The 19,527-nt window shown below is 34.5% G+C and overlaps 2 protein-coding genes across 4 annotated transcripts; one reads left to right on the plus strand and one right to left on the minus strand.

The window, feature by feature from the left end:
• The first annotated feature begins 2,621 nt into the window (after window positions 1-2,621).
• Window positions 2,622-4,698, plus strand: LOC133312856 (protein yippee-like At4g27745). 3 transcript variants are annotated; one of them, XM_061514138.1, is made up of 4 exons: window positions 2,622-2,774; window positions 2,945-3,075; window positions 4,189-4,409; window positions 4,486-4,698. In XM_061514138.1, the coding sequence occupies exons 2-4, from the start codon at window positions 2,983-2,985 to the stop codon at window positions 4,556-4,558; spliced, it is 387 nt and encodes a 128-aa protein (XP_061370122.1). In that variant the 5' UTR covers window positions 2,622-2,774; window positions 2,945-2,982; the 3' UTR covers window positions 4,559-4,698. The 3 variants fall into 3 exon arrangements, with proteins under 3 accessions (XP_061370122.1, XP_061370117.1, XP_061370131.1); XM_061514133.1 differs by having other exon boundaries at window positions 2,950-3,075; XM_061514147.1 differs by having other exon boundaries at window positions 2,950-3,075; window positions 4,189-4,698.
• Window positions 4,699-11,451: 6,753 nt separating this feature from the next.
• LOC133312846 (dof zinc finger protein DOF4.6-like) lies at window positions 11,452-13,080 on the minus strand. Its single transcript, XM_061514126.1, has 2 exons — window positions 12,945-13,080; window positions 11,452-12,477 (listed from the first exon to the last, which is right to left on the minus strand). Exons 1-2 carry the CDS (start codon window positions 12,966-12,968, stop codon window positions 11,665-11,667), a joined length of 837 nt encoding a protein of 278 aa, XP_061370110.1. The 5' UTR covers window positions 12,969-13,080; the 3' UTR covers window positions 11,452-11,664.
• Between the last annotated feature and the right edge of the window lie 6,447 nt (window positions 13,081-19,527).

The following is a 19,527-nucleotide window of genomic DNA, read 5'->3' on the forward strand; positions in this document are numbered from 1 at the left end:
CAAAGCTTGAATGTTTAACACAACTCAATCTTGAATCCCTTCAAGAGAAGAACCATGCATGTGCGTACAGAGCCAACAAAGCTAAAACTAAAATTCAAGAACTAAAAAATGAACTTCTGGAAATTGAGAAAATAAAACTAAAAATCTGAAAATTTCTAAGTCTAATTCCTCTACTTAACTAAAAATAACTGATTCATTGCTATCCATCCATGTCTATCCTCATCCAACGGTCTAACTTTTTTTTTCTTCACTTCCAAAAAGTAACTCATATGACTCTCTAACTGCAATAAAAATAGTAAAAGAGGATAGTAAATCATCAAATTATCTCTTTCTCTCTTTTTTACTTTATTGGGCTGATTGGTACTTATTTGACCCATTACCCTGCACTTATAACCAGTCTTCAACTCAAATATTGTAAAAATAAAGCCATTACCAACAATAATATTCCAAATTCTATATAAAGATAATCCAAGCATCCAAGAAATGAGAATAAGGATAATGTTGTAAATATTAACTATTTACTTAGTTATTATTATTTGTTGTATTGGGTCAAGCCCATTAGGTCAAGAATTAGGTCTTTTATTGTCTATAAATAGAGACCTCTCCATACAGATTATTTACACAATTCAATAATATCTGATAACCCTTTTTTCAAGTTGGTATCAGAGCATAATGGACCCTTCGGACACTTTGGTATCCATCATGACAACCCTGCAACTTTCTTCACCCCTGACAATGTGAAAAACTTCAGAAAGAGACGGTAATTTTTCCTTACCAAGAATTTGAACTCGAATAGGGTCATATTCTAAGTTGAGAACACAAAGAAAATCATAGATCCTATGGCGTTCAATGGAGGTGGTCAGAGTGGCTGCATCCTTGCTACATTCCATCTTCAAATTCTCGTACTGATCAAGCTCAGTCCATAACTTATTCATAATACCATAATATTCTGTTATAGAGAGAGAGCCTTGCTTGGTAGAAAAAATCTGATTCCTCAGATCATAACAAGTGGCAGCATCTTGCTTCATTGAGTACGTCTTTCTGAGAATATCCCAGATCTCAAGAGCGGTAGGTAAGAACATGCAATGTTGACTAACCTCAGGAGTCATAGGGTTCCATAACCATGTCATAATAAGAGAGTCTTCATCATCCCAGTCAGCAAATTTTGGATCTGTTTTGGCAGGAACAGGTCCTTTAAGATGAGTAATTTTACGACGCCCTTTAAGGATGGTACGAACAAGTTGAGACCATTGCAAATAATTCTTCCTATTAAGAAGATAATTCTGATGAAGACTTGGGAGATCAGTGTGACCAAGAGGGGTCACCGTAGATTGTGTAAAAGAGTTTGCAGATGTGTTTACAACAGCCGAATCAGTGTCGGAAGAAGCCATATTGCAAAAATAGATAAAAAATAGCACCAAGAAGCAAGAGAAAATATGTTCTTGATCTTCTCAAAGAAGTAGGAAAACTCGGGTGTAAACCCTCTAATACTCCGATTGAGCAGAATCACAAGATTGGCTATGAAGATGAGAGTCCTTCAGTTGATAAAAGACAATATCAACGACTAATTAGAAAATTGATATATCTAACTCATACTAGACCATACCTAACTTATGCTGTTAGTCATATTTGCCTTTATACACTAATGCAGCAACAATTCTCGTCAGTAGCTAAAAGATGTACGATATATTCCTAGCTTACATCATTAATTCGATATTAGGATTCCTTTGGATAAAATGATTTAAAAAAAATCAATTAAAAGTAAAGAAGTACTCCCCTTAATTTGTGAATGATTTAAACTTTGAGATTAATCAAAGCATAGAAAAAAAAATGGCAGTAGAGCAAACAACTCAATTATTATGTGTTAAGAGAAACTTAACGAGCACAGTACCATAATATAAAATGAAATAATGATCATTCGACCAAATAGTACGTACTCTCCCTTAATACAAGTTATTTTTCAATTTTTGCAGCACTCTCAATTTTTAATTTCATAATGTTGGTACTTGGGAGTTGGGTAATTAATTTCCTTTTCCACTGTCCTCTCAGTTAAGTTCCCAATTTTCTAAATTTCACCTTTAGGTAGTGTTTGGTTGAAGGTTTATTTTGGGATTGATGAGAAATGGATATTGGAAAATATCACGTTTGGTTCAGGATTTTTAAAAAAATACCAGGCAAATAGGATAGATGGGAAAATGATTTTTGTGTTGATTTTTGGATGAAATTCACCGTTACAGAATACCACTTGAGATGTGGTATTTTGAGATGACTGGGAAAGTGAAAAAACAGGTGCAAAGTTTCTCCCGAACATAGATTTTGCATATTTAAATAAATTTCTCTAGTAATATTTGGGTCAACCAAACAATTTTTTTTACATTTTCCTACCAAACTCACTTTCCAATCATTTCCCTATCAATTACATTTCGCTAGTAAAAAAAAATTTCTCCCGAACCAAACACTACATGATAGAGAATCAAATATAGCCCTGAATAAAATAATAAACATTATAGATAAGCATAAACGTAAGCGTCATAATTCATAAATAAACCGTAACGAGTAAAAAGCATGAAATACAAATAAAGTCATAAATTACTACCCTCCAAAAAAAAAAGTCATAAATAAATAGTCCAAGCTCCACTAGTGCCACGAAGACGATCCTGGATCTTCTGCAGTCTCATATTCTCCCCCATCAATGTTCTGTTCTCAATCTTTGTGATTAATTTATTCTTAGCGTAGTCCTATTGTTGCAGAGAGTCATCTTCACTTTGTTGAAGGTAAAGAAATTTCATTAATTTCCCATTAGTACCCCACTTTCTAGTTATTGATTCTAACCCCCCCCCCCCCCCCCCCCCCCCCCCCCCTTTTTTTTTTTTCTCTTTATCTGATTGTTTTCTGATCTAAACCTCTTGACTCTTGAGTAACTGAGATTTTGATTATTTTTTAGAACAGTGAGGTGTTTAGTTTGAATTTGTTGACAAATTAATGGCGGAAATGATAGGGCCTCGCTTCTACTGCTGTTGTAATTGCAGAAACCAAGTCTCACTCCACGATGACATCATTTCTAAGGCTTTTCGGGTACGTATCTTATTACTATTTTCTGTTTTTTTTTTCTTTTTTTCTTTTAAATACTTTTTGGGTTTATAAATTTTAAGACTTTTGATGAGAATGTTAGTTATTCTTGAATGTATGAAATTGAAAGGTGGCTTCTTTACTTTGTAGTTTGTTATCAGTGCTAATAAAATGTTACTTGAAAATTCTCCTTCTGGGTCTTGCTTTGTTTAATTTTGCTTTCACATCCAAACCTTCCTCCTCCATCTTTTTCTTTTAAAAAAATAAAATAAAAAATAGGTAAATTGGTAGCAGGATTTGATGATGTAAGATCACAATTATATTGTTTTGTTATAAGGAAGGGTTAAATGGAAATTCTAGGAGATTTTAGGAGGGGAAAAAGTTGAACTCATGTTCTGTGAATGAAGCAAAGTAGGGAATGTTTGTTTTTCAATCATCAATATGACTAGCCCACTTCAAAAGCCAAACCATTATGAACAGCAATGAATTCAGACCAGAGTTCAAAATTGAGAAATAAATAGTTACATTTTATTTTTAATCTTATGGTTGAAATTTGAACCAGTTCCTCATTCTTCTTCTTTAATTACTCAGAAATTTAAATATTTGTTCCACACTTTCGTTCCATACTATTTATCAATATTGATGAATTTATTACGTATCCAAGTTTAACTTAGTGATTACTTTGAATAATAGATGAAATCGCTTAGTTCTAATGAGTAGTGAGTCTCATGGATACTGGATTGTTTGTGTGTTGCTGGTGGTGGTTGTGGCAGTTCAGGTTTTGAATACTGAAGACATATATTTACCATCAATTTGCCATTAAAGGAAATCGCATAGATAGTCATAGTGATTTTGGATATACAATTGAGGTTGGGGCTGTTATGCCGATGGAATTCAGTTAATTATCACAGTGATTTTTTTGTTAATTAAGATTTGTTGGAAAGACAATACCAGTAAGATGGGGTTTTGTTGAAGAAAGCAGGTGTCTTCTTATTTGGACATGTGTTCTTTAACTATGGGATTTTGGTTGATGAAAATTGTCTTTCAGTTTTAACTCATAGTAATAGTTTTCCCTGATCCTTGTCTTATGTTCCTCTCATACTAATTTTTTATAACCAGGGAAGAAATAGCAGAGCTTTTCTGTTCTCCCATGCAATGAATATTGTAGTAGGGCGAAAAGAAGACAGGCATCTCATGACTGGCCTTCACACTGTTGCTGATGTTTATTGTGGTGATTGCCGCGAAGTGTTGGGTTGGAGGTATGAAAGAGCTTATGAAGCATCACAGAAGTACAAGGAAGGAAAATTCATACTTGAAAAGTCAAAAATTGTCAAGAACTGGTAGAGTTCTCTTATGCTCCTTATTCCATTCATTCCAGTCTTGCTGATGGTTCATTTATGCTTTTATGATGTACAGGCGGTTCTCATCTTACCTATATGAAATTTGTCATTGTTTTTCCAATTTCGTTATTCCCTACTGGTGTGACTAGAAGTGAAGTAATAAGATAAACTGTTTATTCCTTGTTCATAAAATTGTGTATTCCTTGAATTTGTAATTTCTGATCCATGAATATGAAGGCTGCAATTTTCTGGATGGAAAGATGATCAAAGGATAGAGCAATGAAATGTAAACTGGTATACACTTAAAAATTGGGTGAAAAAAATTTATTTATTTATGAATTTTTCATTTCCATTTTTAAGGGTATATAAAAACTTGAGTCTTATTTAAATTTTTTATCCTTTTTTTCACATAGGAGCACTTATCATGTAACAATGTTTTTCATCAGGGCTTCATGACATTGTTTGAAGTCACACACACAGGATCCATGTGTAGTTAAATGCCTAAAATGTACCAGTTACTTACCGACTCTACTGACCAATATTACACAATGGGGAAGGATCTCTTTACAAAAAATTTTTGCAATTTTTTGCAAATTACACTATGTACTCCCAGAAGGACATAGTGTAACCTAATGTACTTCCGGGAATCCATAGTGTAGTTTGTAAACAAAAAGTTTGTAAATATAACTCTCCCCTTACACAATTATTTTCTCATGTTATAAATGACACGTATGCTTTATTCTAATCAAGTTAGTCAAATTATACAGAATATATTTATCTCGTGTGCTCTTTTTTTGAGTTTTATCACTAACAAGAAACACATTATTCATGAACCCCATCTCTATCTTCTCTCAATTGCATCCTGGACTCTTCTGCATTCCCTTATCTTTCATTAATTGTCTAGTTTGAGGGAGATAATTCATCTCCCTGCAGAAGCATACAAGTTTGCTAACATAACATAGTTTCCAGAGTTATACGGCTCCAATTCTATGAGCTTTTCTGCTGCAATTTCGCTTAAGGCAACTTCATTATGAATAAAACTACCTCCAAGCAGTGGACTCAGGTCACTGAATCAGCTTCCATTGGTGTGTTCTTGATAAGTTCATATGCTTCGTTGAGCTTGTCTGCACGACTCTATGTTAATCATACATGGATAATGCTTCAATTTGGGCCTCACATATGTAAGTTTCTATCAAATAAAAGCATTCACGATCAGTCTCAACTGATCCAGCATGTGAGACCCCTCCATCAAATCTTTTCTGAATCACCTCTTTGATTTCTTTACCTAATTGGGAGGAAATCGGGAAAGAATGTTAGATTTTCCAATCAAATACAATTGAGAGAGGAAATTTACTTTATTTTTCTCATTTAATTAGTCTTTCACAATTATGAAGGGACTCGTCCAGCACCATGCTGCTAATTCGATCGCTATTCTGAACTTTCATTCAGAACTAATCTAAAAAAATTTATGTTTCAAGAAATTTTAGAGTAAGGAGTAAATGAGTCAAATAATATACAGGACATAGGAGGCTTTGCCTGATTTGTTTAATAAAATAGAATAAATTCAGATCTAAAAAAAGTCCATTTATCAACAAAGGTCGGCACTGTTAGTAGATAGCTGGTTCCCTTAAATATACTGACAGTGGTTCGATTCCTGGCCATGTGTATAAAAAAAGTTTTGTTGGTAGAGGCAAAATCTACTTCAGTGATCTTTACACCTTCAAAAGATTAGGCTCTCGATGTTGGCCGGGGATACCCTGAGCTATATTCACACAAAAAAAAATCCATTTAAAAAAATAAGCAATTAACTTAATTTTACAACACCTTGCTTATAAGCTTGTAGTTGTAGACTAGCCTATAGCAAAATATTTATTTTAAATAAAACAATTTTTTTTATTTAAGTAGTTTTAATTAATAAAATAATATTATTTTGTTTTTCTTTTTAAATTCTTGATAGGTATTGAAAGTTTGATAAATTTAAATAAGCTAATAGATCTAGGCTATAGACATAATTTATTTAGATCAAAGCTTACTTTAGCTCAACACATCTACACCTCTACTTCAAAGGGTTTTGTGGACATCATGCAGCATCTAAACATCATTTTTTCTTCATTTGAAAAATAAATCGTTAAAGCATGAGAAATTATGTGCAACTCCGACAAACCCATTTCACAAAACACCCTCTTTGCACCATAAACACTCATCCCTTAACCCTATAAATTCCATGATGTAGCTTATGCATAAAACATGCTATATGCGAGGGTTTAAAGCCATCAATTAAAAAGGATGCCTGAACTTCTTTATTCTAAATATCCACGAGATCAAGAGACAAATCAATCACAACATTATCAAACTCAATCAACCAAAAGTGGGTTTTAGAATATTCATTATCACATTGAATGAAGCTAGATCCTTGGGAAAGACTTGAAACCTTGAAGCTTGAGGCACCCAAATACTTATCCTTCTCCTTTTCCACTCCTTCACAAGCAGTGACAGAGCTACGTAATTGGAGACCAACGGGGCCACGGGGTCTTGACATTGGCTGATTTTAAAAAATATTACAAGTTTTCTTTAAATATTATGATACAGTTTTGACACTGATTGAGTTTTCAAAAATAATGTAGCATTGACACTAGCTGAATATTCAAAAATGATATAACCTTACACGGTCTACAATTATTTCCTTGCTTCGCCACTGTTCGCAAGCCCTTTCGTCTCTTGCTTTTCTTTTCTTTCATCATTAGTGGGCGTTTGGTTTCATGCTTTTTGAGATTTTCCTAGGTAAATGAAGTTTGGTTTTTAGAAAACCAATGTTTGGTTCAACAGCTTTTGACCAAAACTTATCTATGTGAAATGCATGACTTTTTGATAAAGATAGTAATTTGCACTGTTTAGAAACTCGATTTGAGGGTGATTTTTTGAGAAAACCCGGGTAAAGCACTGTTGACACACTTTTTGTCATATATTTTCCTAGTAAAATTTTGTCAAACCAAACTACTTTTTTTTTAACTTCTCCATCTATTCAACTTTCCCTATAGATACTTAGTAATTACATTTCTCTAGTATTCTTAAAATTTATCTTTAACCAAACGCCCCCTTAGTCTCTATAAGTATAAGTTATGACTCTCCTATAACTCCAAGTATAACCTCTCTCCCGTTAACCCCTGCCGTTATTTATTTTTTTATTTTACTTTTTTTAGTTATTTAAGTTTCTAGATAAACTTATACATCTTACGAAATCCAACATATTATTTAACTATACTCTAGCCTTACTCGTAACATCATTAAATTTTATAGTAATGATGTTTTATCTACTATATCTCTTAATTTTCATTTAGTGTAATTTGAGTATTTCCATATACAATTTAAATATCCATGCAAAACTCGACATAATAGGAAATTATAATAAGTCTAGGTGTCAAAACATAATTTTGTTAGTCCTTTGGGGTCAAACAGTAAATTTCTTAATATACTTTTCATTCATATCTCGGAAAATTTCAATAAAAATACTTTCAAAATCCTAATAAAATTTCTCAATTAATGATGTACTCGATTGTTTTATTACACTAAACATGAAAATATGGTCTTGTAGAAACATTCCCCAAAATGGGTCCGACTCCGAGAACCAGGTTAATTCGGTAACCGATTAGGAGAAAAAATATATGAAAGTATGGGGTGTTACACTAGGGCCATTTGTACTCCTTAGATGAGTGATTCTAGTAATTAATAATAAAACAACATTGCAGCTAGAGCTTTACATTTTAGATTAAAAAAAAAAAATAAGAAAGCAAGAAATTTAAATCACTTGGGATGTTTTTAGTGCATTTTATAAAAAAACAAATTAAGGGCAAACAATGTAAATCATGAAAATATTTTTTTCTCTTATTATGCATTTGTTTTCATCTATGTATTTTTTGAAAAACTAGTAAACATTTATGGAAATATTATCTTGGATCCAAACATTGGAATACAAAGATTCTTGGGAATACTATCTAACATTCTGAGTAATATTCAAAGTCAATCAACTGTGTTGTGTTTGACAAATTTCAAGAAATTAATGCCATTCTAAGGCATGCCATTTCTAGGAATAATTTCAACCTTGGAACAAATGCCCACTCGATGAGTTGAACGGGAGTTAACCGAATGGTTATTATACACTATTTTGATGATGTTACTTGCATTTGAGCTATTTATAATCTATATATATAATTGTAGATATGTATGCAGCAGCATCATGAATTAATCAGCCCTACTTTATGATTTCAAAAGCATCGTTCATGGAGTTTATTCGGGAAACAAGAAATGTAATAATTATTTTTCTTTTGATGGAGGGGATAGAAATCAAGTGATCAAATAATTCAATTCCAAAATAAAAAATTTCTATAAAGAAAGTAGCTAGCTAAACCTTTTTTTTTTCTCGTGCCCTCCCTTAAAATTGGTTCCAATTGTAGCCACGAAGCCACTTGTATGTCAGCTGGTGCCTAATTTTTAAAAATGGTATAGATCTTTTTCAAAAATTATTGTACAACTTTAAAATTGATTGAGTTTTTAAAAATAATACAATCTTAATACTGGTTGAATTTTACTTGATGAGTCTTTTAACACTGATTGAGTTTTTCTTCTACTTCCGTCACTGATTGTAGCCAAACAGATTGCTTTTAGCCAATCCTAATGGTGTACATTGCTTAACGTTATTCCGTTACAAAAAGGAATGATAACCTGCTTGCACATATATGGTCCCGCAGCTATGTGAATAATTACCCTTTCTGTACTATATGTTTAGAGGCTGTACGTCTAGTACGTAGAAATCCAAATGTAAAAAAAAAAAAGGCATCATTGGAGAGAAGAGAAGTCATTGGTGAAAATGATCTTCCAGTAGGGTTTAATATCCAATGCCAACACACATCACTTCTATGTATCTGATTTGGTAATAAGGAATGATAATTTCCTTGGTTGTAGAATATAATAAATTAGGCTTTTCCCCAACCCTAAATTTAAACTAGGAACCTCGTTATTCTTTTTAGCATCTCAAGATAATATCAGGGCAACCAAAATCAACAAACCACATTTCATATTAGGGAAATGATTTACAAATTATATTGAGTATGACCGGTCATACACTCTTGATTGAAATATGACCAGTCATACTTAGTGCAGTTTGTAAATAAAACATTCATATTTACAAACTTAGTGTAGTTTGAAGTATGTGTTAGAATTTCATACTATACGTAAGTCTTTTGTGCCAATTACGACTCAACTCTCTTTCATTACTATACTGAAATTATTGCGTAATAGTGCTTTCACATAATCTCCTTGACTAAGTCATACATGAGATATTACTTGGGAAAAATATTTCTCAAGCAGCTTGAGATAAGTTTATCTCCGGTTACTCTAAAACTATGACATTTTATTTATTTATTTTCTTATATCAATTGATTCACCTTTGAATAGTTATGATTCTCTTTTTCTCTCTCTTCCATTATTACCACTGATCCATCTTTGTACGATTATGATTTAGTAGCCGGAGATAAGATTATCTCAAGCAACTTGAGAAACGATAACCCGATACTAATTATACAATGTATGGTAACTTCTTTAAGAATTTTGGTCCATATCGCTGCGTATAAAAGTACCTTCATATTAATATACTTCACCTGTCTAGGAAGATAAAACTAGTCCCCCAACACAAACAGCTCAATATATATTGCTTTTGTGGAGTAGAATGGGTTTTGCCAGACAACCCTCCAATGCTGTGAAGCTCTAAGTCTTGATTTAATATAATTCTTTAACACATTAGACCCATCAACTATGTAATTGTATATAACAAACGAAGGCACCTCGCGCGCATTAATTATATTTATCAATATTTTATAATTATTATTATAATAAACGGCATGAGGTCCATCTATACATTGAGGAGGATTTGCAATGTGGAGGATATTATTCTTGCACGGTTATCAAGAGGAATGTTTGTGGGACCCTCACTGGTGGAAAAGGAGGAGACTAGAGAGTCAAGCTTGAGCTTCTTTGGCTTTGAATATAAGAAAAGGAAAAGAAGCCCATGTGGGGAAGGAGATTGAGGGAAATAATAATCTACGCAAATGGAGCAAACTGTGGTTAAGTAAGCCTTCAAATAATAGACAATTACAAAAGGGACCAATATGTGAGGTCATGGAAGCATGGAAACCCACTTTGAATAAAAATCTAGCTTGCATCTAACACTAAAAGAGAAGAAGCATTGCAACAAGGTTTTGATAGTCATTGTTTATACACTAACTTAACAAACGTAGGGAAGAAGGAGATCATAAAGAAAATTATTATATACATGTGTGGGATAGAATATTGTTACTACCAAATAATGTTATTACCATATTTTAACCGTTAATTTTCGTCAATCAACTGTTATTATTTTCACAAATCAAAATCATTAATTAATTATTAATTCGCAATAAATGATAACCGTTGATTGACAGAAATTAACAGTTAAGATATAGTAATAATATTGATAGTAACATTATTTGGTAGTAACAATATCTTATCCCTATGTATGTTGCAATTTGATAAGATTGCATTGGATGGTCAATTAAAATTACAAAGGGCTAGCTAAGATTGTTATATATATATGTTGCTTTGTAAAATCTTAAATATGCTTCGATGAATGGAAGAATCTGAAAGACCAAGACGACACGGATGAAGAGCTGACACTTCTGACCTATTGGCCAGCAAAAAGAAAGGAAAAGAAAAAGATATGCAACCACTTGCTGTAAAGGATTTGACAACCATCATTCCAACTCACTTTATGTTCCACGATTAATATTAATAGAAAACCCTATATAATTCCTCAAAATCTCCTTGATAAAATGTGTCGAGTTCGAAGCTGAAATGATATTGGAATAAAATGTCTTGTAATAACACTATATAATTAGTTATGACTTGTAACGTGCACAAGCTAACCTAAAAAAAAATAAAGGAAAATCAAGCATGCATATATATATATACACACACATTATTCTGGATTGAAAACCTGAAATGTAGACCAAAGCCAATATAAAATGAAGACCAAAAATGGAAATGGATATTAAAGAACCAAAGCAGAAGCCATGTACCCTATTTTGTTAGTGGTTCCGATCACTCCAAACAGTCACTCACCAAAACAAGAAAAATAAAAGAACATAAGGCTAAAACAACAACCCCTTGTTCATCTTTCTTTTTCCCTTTTCAGCTTTTTTTTCATCTTTCCTTCTCTCTAATATATCTACCATGATCCTCCACCTAGCATGCCACTCCAATACCCAGTTGAATCACCTTGACTTCTATTCAACCCAAACTCATGAGTACTACTTGGGAGCTGTTGCTGCTTCAAATCCTCCACGGGAAACAAGATCCTTGCTCCAGTATTATCTTGGATCCCATGAAAACCACCATAGCCATTTTCAAACCCTTCTAAACTGAAGTTAAGGCCTGGCTTAAAGTCTTGCAAAGGAAACCCAGCTGAATTATACATGGGCATGAAAGAATTTAAACCCTTTGATGAAGTAATCAGGTGAGAAGATTGTGATGAGGAACTAGGATTTTGAAGGTGGTTATGATGATGAGTGTTGGCCTTCTCTTGATCAGTGTTGTAAGGAACCTCAATAAACTTAGATATGCTATTGTAGTCCTCAATTGGTGGTGGATATGTTATGTTAAGATCTTGGCCTTGATGGATCTTTGGGTTCTGAGAAGCACCAGATTGAGGGAAACATGGTTGTGTTGCCAGATCAGGAAACTTCTTTGTTGATGATATTGGAGATGGTGTTGATGATGTTGTTGTTGTTGTAGAAGATGGTGTTGGTCTCTTGTTCTTTCTTGAGCCTCCACCCACAGGAACATTTCTCATAGTGCCTCCTTCAGTCCAATACCTTCTACAAGTCTTGCAAAAGTACCTTGGCTGGGAGAGGCTATAGTTATTGTAGTAACAGAATTTAGTATTTGTTGAATTGCACCTTGGACAGTTCAAAGCTTGATCTTTCTGAGGCCTTGCCCTTTTCTCCAACATAGGAGTCTTTGAACCTTCCATAGGTTTAACCTAAAATATATCCAAAATTAAAAGTAATAAAAACAAAAAAGACAGGAAAAGTCCATAACTGAGCTCTAAATAATCTTTTAGGGAGAAAGGGAAATAAACAAGACAAGCAAACAAACAATTTGCAATACAAACAAATTTATGTAACTTTTCTTGGATCCTTTACTCCTTTATCAGACGGTGGAAAGAGAAATAAAATAAAATAAAAAGGGGATTCAGTAAGAGAAAACTATAAATGACATGAAAGATCTTAAAAAGACAGAAGAAAAAAATTTGACTGAACTGAACATCATCTCATGGAAGCTGAAAAGTTGTGGAAAAAAAAGTGAAATTTCACTTAGAACTAGCAAAAATCAACAAATATAGTTTCTGAAACCAAAAACTCAATATTCTAAGTTATGTTTGAAAATCACAACCCCAGAAGAAATTTCATGATTATATGGAAGAATGAAACAAAAGGTTTGTCATACCTGTGCCCACTGAGCTGTGTCCATGGATTAAGAGGAAGGGAAAAAGAAAAAAGCAACGGAGTCTTCAAGAAAGGAAAACACCAACTTTAATTAGAGGATGGTCATAAAAGCAAGTGTAGAAAGCTTTTGAGAGTTCGATCATAGTGGTGGTTCCATGTGTTTGCCAACTAGCAAGCTATATTGCACATAGAGGGGTAGCATAGTCTTTTGATGGCACTCAACATATATGATTACAAAATGTGAAAATTTTGAACATGCATGTAACCCTACTAATAATAAAGTATTTTACACAAGTCAACAATATTCTTCCTTAGTGTCTTCGCCTACAAGAACAGTGGAAAGTCGGTTTATTTTTTTAATCAGCTGATGTTGATTATCTTCCATGTTTCCTTCCCATCAAGTACTGTCTGTTTCTTAACATTTTTAAAAGTTTAAATTCATTTTTTATTTTTCTTATTCGTAATACTCAATTTCAATCTAATCCCCACACAAAAATATTCAATTTAGTCCTTAATTATATGAAGTGGTGGAGCTGCTAGAGAAGGATTAGGAGGGGTCTTAGACCCCGTTCAGACTTAAGAAAAAGATAGTATAGCCTAAATTCATCTCCTTCTTTTTTAGAGATATTCCAATCGATTTATCGCTTCGAATAGTTTGATTCGGGACGTGTCCTGGGATTAAGAGCCCGCTTGAATGAGTTTTTTCTTCACAAAATGCTTTTTTAAGAAGAAAAAAAGCACTTTTCAAAAAAAGTATGTTTGGATGCCTGCTTTTAAAAAAAAACGTAAGTCATAAAAAAAAGTCAAAAATCTGCTTTTTCAGAAACTAAAAATTTTAGCTTCTAAAAAAAGCAGAAGTCAAAAGACAAATATATTTTTTTCAAAAATCAAATATTTTTTAAAAAAATCTAAATAACTGTAACTTTTGTAGAAAGTAATTTTAAAATAAGGAAGTCATAAAAAAGACTTTTTGATAAGTCAATATAAACTGACTCTAAGACTTTAAACCTTTCCCAAAAACGTTACTAACAGAAGTTGCTGTCATTCGCAGCTTGATGATATATCAAATTGGGTCTATTATATAGACCAAGATTTACAATTGGTTACATCAGGAAATCAGCTAAACTTAAGGAACAGAAAGCATAAATCAAGGAAATCAGCTAAACTTAAGGAACAGAAAGCATAAATCAAGCTAATCTATTTACATCAGGAAATCAGCTAAAACTAAGGAACAGAAAGCATAAATCAAGCTAATCTATTTTAATATACAAGGTAACAAACCGTGATAGTTACAATCAGGATCCTAACAAATTAATGCTACTCTAATACTCCCCCTCAAGGTGGAGCATGGAGGGAGGAGATGCCCAACTTGGAAGTCAAAAAATCGAATTGTTTGGATCCAAGTGCTTTGGTCATAATATCTGCGGGTTGAGAACTAGTGGGGATATGTTGAGTAGAAATAGTCTTGCTGAGAAGATAGTCCCGAACAAAATGGCAATCTAACTCGATATGCTTGGTACGCTCATGGAACACTGGATTAGAAGCAATATGAATAGCAGACTGACTGTCACAAAACAGTTGCATAGGGGCTGCATGAGGAATATCAAGAGAGCTGAGAAAAGACTTTAACCAAATAAGCTCAGAAGTCGCAGCTGCCATGGCACGGTATTCAGCTTCAGCAGAGGAGCGGGATATTGTGTTTTGCTTCTTGGTTTTCCAAGAAATAGGAGAATGTCCAAGAGTAACAAAATAACCAGTGACTGATTTTCGAGTCAAGGGACAACTAGCCCAATCCGAATCACAATAGGCACGAAGAAGAAGATCACTGTCAGATCGAAGAAGGAGTCCTTGGCCAGGATTGGACTTAATGTACCGAAGAACACGAATAGCCGCATCGTAATGTATCTGCATAGGATGCTGCAAAAACTGAGAAAGTGTGTGAACTGCATAACTAAGTTCTGGTCGTGTAATCGTGAGATATACAAGACGGCCAACAATACGTCTATAACGTTTAGGATCATCAAACGGAGGTCCTTCAGCAAGAGCAAGCTTGTGATTGGGATCCATAGGATAAGCAACCGGTTTACAACTTTGAAGTCCACATTCCTTAAGAATATCCAAAGCAAATTTGCGTTGAGTAAGAAACAAACCGGTCTTGCTTCGAGCAAATTCAATGCCAAGAAAATACTTGAGGGGACCAAGATCTTTGATTTTAAACCAGGTTTGTAAATGAGCTTTGACACGGTCACAGAGAGAAGGATCACTACCTGCCAACAAAATATCATCTACATAGACAAGTATAGCAACATAATGGGAACCAGTCGAGTAAGTGAACAACGTATAATCAGCACGAGACTGAACAAAGCCGAAACTGAGGAGAGAACTACGAAGCTTAGCAAACCAATTTCGTGGGGATTGCTTGAGACCATAAAGTGAACGTTGAAGCTTACAGGCGTGACCAGACTTGGTTTGGGAGAAACCGGGAGGAAAACGCATAAAGACTTCTTCATCCAAATCGCCATGGAGAAAGGCATTTTGAACATCCAGCTGAAAAATGCTCCATTTTCGAGCTACAGCTACAGATAAAAATGTACGCACACTTGTCATTTTAGCCACCGGTGCAAAAGTCTCAGTGTAATCTTCTCCTTCGATCTGATTGTTCCCAGCAATAACCAGACGCGCTTTATAGCGTTCAATGGTTCCATCAGAATTGTACTTGATGCGGTACACCCACTTACATGGAATAGCTTTCTTACCAGAAGGGAGAGGTTGAATTTGCCAAGTATGATTGGCTTCCAATGCATCAATTTCGGCTTGCATGGCTTTCTGCCAATGAGGATATTGCATAGCCTCTTTAAATGATTTGGGTTCCAGGTTACTATCCACGGCGGCAAGAAAAATCTGATGGTGCGAAGAAAATAATGCATTAGAAACATAATGATCAATGGAATATTGAATACCTGAGTCGATTGGAGAAGTGGAGAGACGAGGAAAGGGTGTAGTCATTGTGTTGCATACATAATCCTTTAAATGAGATGGGGGACGTCTGGCACGCTGTTCACGAATATCTGCCACAGATGCAGTGTTGGGTTCTGTCAACGGAACCGGTGAACCAGGGACATCCGTGGATGAAGTAATAGAACCCGGAACTGGGGAGGATGAACTCCCCCTGTCATCAAGCTCCGCTGTGGGAGTATCAATAGCAGTAACAGGTGCCACATCATAATCGGTGAAGACAGCTTGTGGTGACGGTACATGGACAGAAGGTGCAGATGAAGTTGCAGCCAATGGAAGAATAGTTTCATGAAATAAAACATCACGAGAAACAAATATTTCATGAGTGGAGATATCCATGACCTTCCATCCTTTTTTGTTGAAAGGGTAGCCAACAAACACACACTTACGGGAGCGAGGAGCGAACTTGTCATGTGGTTTGGGTAAAACAGTAGTGTAACATAAACTCCCAAAGACCCGTAAGTGATCATACTTTGGTGGAGTGCCATGCAAAACTTCATAGGGACACTGACCACCAAGGAGTGGAGTCGGTGTCCTGTTGATGAGGTGAGCAGCGGTCAAGATGCATTCTCCCCAAAGAGATATAGGTAAGTGACCATCAAAACGCAAAGCACGAGCCACGTTGAGGATGTGACGATGACGACGTTCAACGCGTCCATTTTGCTGTGGGGTGTAAGTGCATGATAATTGATGATGAATACCGTAGGATGAGAGAGCCTCTTGGACTACAGATGACAAAAATTCAGTCCCATTATCACTCTGAATTCGCTTAACAGATGCATCATATTGGGTGCGAACCAAGTGGAGAAACCGAAGTAAACATGTGGAAGTTTCAGTTTTATTGCGCATCAAAAAAATCCAAACATGTCTACTAAAATCATCGACTACAGTTAAAAAATAGCGGGCACCAGTTGTAGATGCCATATGATATGGCCCCCATATATCACAGTGAAGTAAATCAAAAGGATGTAAACAACGTTTATTATTAATAGGAAAAGGACTTCGTGGTTGTTTGGCTTTACAACAAACGTCACAAGGAGCCAAATTGTTTGCATTGGAAATAAAAGGTAACAAAGATAAATAACGGGAAGATGGATGTCCTAGACGACGATGCCATAGTGCTGCAGAATCTGACGTACTGGCAACATGAGCAGAAGCTGATGATGCACACAATATATACACCCCTTCTCGTTCAACACCCGTTCCAATCGTCCTCTTCTGCTTTAGGTCCTGTATCAAACAAACAGAATTAACAAACAATGCCAAGCAAGACTGGCGCAGAAGCTGAGATACAGAAATCAAATTACAAGCCAACGAAGGGACATAAAGAACATTGGAGAGATGAAGAGAAGAGCCCAAAGTAATGCTGCCACATTGCGTAGCAATATCATGAACTCCATTCGGCAGTCCCACAGAACAAGGAGAAATAGAATGCACATTGGATAGATAGGAGAGTGTGCCCGTCATGTGTTGGGATGCACCACTGTCGATGATCCAAGATGGGTGTAAAATCTTACCCGTAAGTTTATCAACTGGAGGGGCAGAAGAGACAGCCAAGGACATGAGATGTTGTAGAACTTCTGGTGTAAAATCTGCCATGGAGATGGATGCTGATGACGGCTCAGAAGGAACCGAAGGCAGAGAAGTATGAGCAGCCCAATTTTCATAATTGGATTGTCCACGGAGGATGACCGTGGTGAGAACGGCACCAGGATTGTCGGATGGGTGCAGGTAAAAGGGTGACTTAGAATCAGAAACCTTGAAGGTTTTAGGTGCGGAAGTCATGATGAAAAAAAAAAAAAAAAAAAAAATAATGAAGGCTTGTTGATCGTCAAGCTCTTGATACCATAACAGAAGTTGCTGTCATTCGCAGCTTGATGATATATCAAATTGGGTCTATTATATAGACCAAGATTTACAATTGGTTACATCAGGAAATCAGCTAAACTTAAGGAACAGAAAGCATAAATCAAGGAAATCAGCTAAACTTAAGGAACAGAAAGCATAAATCAAGCTAATCTATTTACATCAGGAAATCAGCTAAAACTAAGGAACAGAAAGCATAAATCAAGCTAATCTATTTTAATATACAAGGTAACAAACCGTGATAGTTACAATCAGGATCCTAACAAATTAATGCTACTCTAATAGTTACTACGAGGATCGACACAAATTCTTCTCCTTCAAGTCCAGCTTTCGAATTTTCATCTTTTGTGTTATCTTGTATGCATAAAAATTGGAGGGTTATTCAAATTTAACTACGTATTGATCCATTATTATATTACCACACCTATATAAGTTAATGTAAATTTTGCTTCCTTCTCTCGCAAATTTTCTGCCTCCACCATTTAATTATAGATGGAAACATTCTCAAGTCACTCCTTACTGTCAAACAGCCATCATAACACCATGTCTTATGTGATTATTTAATTTTCAATTTAGTCCATGCAAAAAAAAAAAAAAAGTTTCAAGTTGATTCCTATATATAAAATTGTTCTCAATCCGCTCCCTATAGTCTACAGCTCATATTTTCAACCATTAAGCCTAAGGGGGCGTTTGGTTGAGGAGAAATTTTATGAATAATAGAAAAATGTTATTCGTAGGAAAATGGTTGGGAAGTGAGTTTGGTAGGAAAATGTAAAAAAAAGTTGTTTGGTTAGAAAAAAAAATTACCGAAAAAATTAGGTAACTTTTATGAAGTCTATGTTTGGCTGTAGGTAAAATATAGATGAGAAAACAAGTTGATATTACGAAAATAATCCTGTTTTTAAATTTTTTTGAATCAGGCATGCTACTTTATCCGTAAACAAAGTTGTCAAATCCCAACGTTCATCTGTGAAAAAAGTTTGTGTTGCCAATGACAAGTGGGAATATTTAGATAGATAAAATGCAATACCACATATCATGTGGGAATATTTCGCCTGCTATTTTTTTTTTTTGTTGTTGATAAAATCGCCTGCTATTTTGATAAGATAGACATGCAAATTGTTAAGGTGGCATAATGTTTAGATAGGCATATATTGAAAATATTTAAACCAAATAAGGGCACCCAATAATCCCACTTCTCAAATGCTTATCTATCTCATCATAATCCTTTAACCAAACACACCCTAAGTATTTTATCAATTCACTGTGTTCATCAAGCTGGTTTAACGAGCCGAGGAGATTGTTCGGCTTTATGCATGGATGGGCACAATCTACAGGGTTTATTTTTTTATACCAAAATGGGAAAAGAATATTATTATTATTATTACTATTATTTAGTCATGAGAAAACAAATTACAAGACATTAAGAAAGTACAACCTGTAACCCACCCCTTTTAAATTTACATGTTGATATATATATTAAATAATAATAACTAATATTAATTAATTCCATTAATCTGTGAATTCTTGAAAACCTTTATGTATATATTGCATTTTATACTAATCTTAATATATAAAATCTTTATTCAAACTTTGACACTTTGATGACGTGTCACTCTCTCCTTCATTCTCAGCTTTGTGTTCACACTTGAAAGAAATTGAAATGTTTCTTCTTTTGGCAACTTTCAAAATTCGAATTTTTA

Source organism: Gastrolobium bilobum, unplaced genomic scaffold, assembly GCF_033153095.1.
Source record: "Gastrolobium bilobum isolate Gb01-03AN ecotype WA unplaced genomic scaffold, APGP_CSIRO_Gbil_v1 utg41727, whole genome shotgun sequence".
Lineage (NCBI taxonomy): Eukaryota > Viridiplantae > Streptophyta > Magnoliopsida > Fabales > Fabaceae > Gastrolobium > Gastrolobium bilobum.

Excerpts from the sequence above, each read along its gene's own strand:
- LOC133312856 (XM_061514138.1), top strand. The coding sequence starts at position 2,983 with ATGGCGGAAATGATAGGGCCTCGCTTCTACTGCTGTTGTAATTGCAGA. Across the intron at positions 3,076-4,188 it reads TCATTTCTAAGGCTTTTCGG|GGAAGAAATAGCAGAGCTTT; the intron begins GTACGTATCTTA and ends TTTTATAACCAG. Across the intron at positions 4,410-4,485 it reads TCAAAAATTGTCAAGAACTG|GCGGTTCTCATCTTACCTAT; the intron begins GTAGAGTTCTCT and ends TATGATGTACAG.
- LOC133312846 (XM_061514126.1), bottom strand. The coding sequence starts at position 12,968 with ATGGACACAGCTCAGTGGGCACAG. Across the intron at positions 12,478-12,944 it reads ACACAGCTCAGTGGGCACAG|GTTAAACCTATGGAAGGTTC; the intron begins GTATGACAAACC and ends GATATATTTTAG.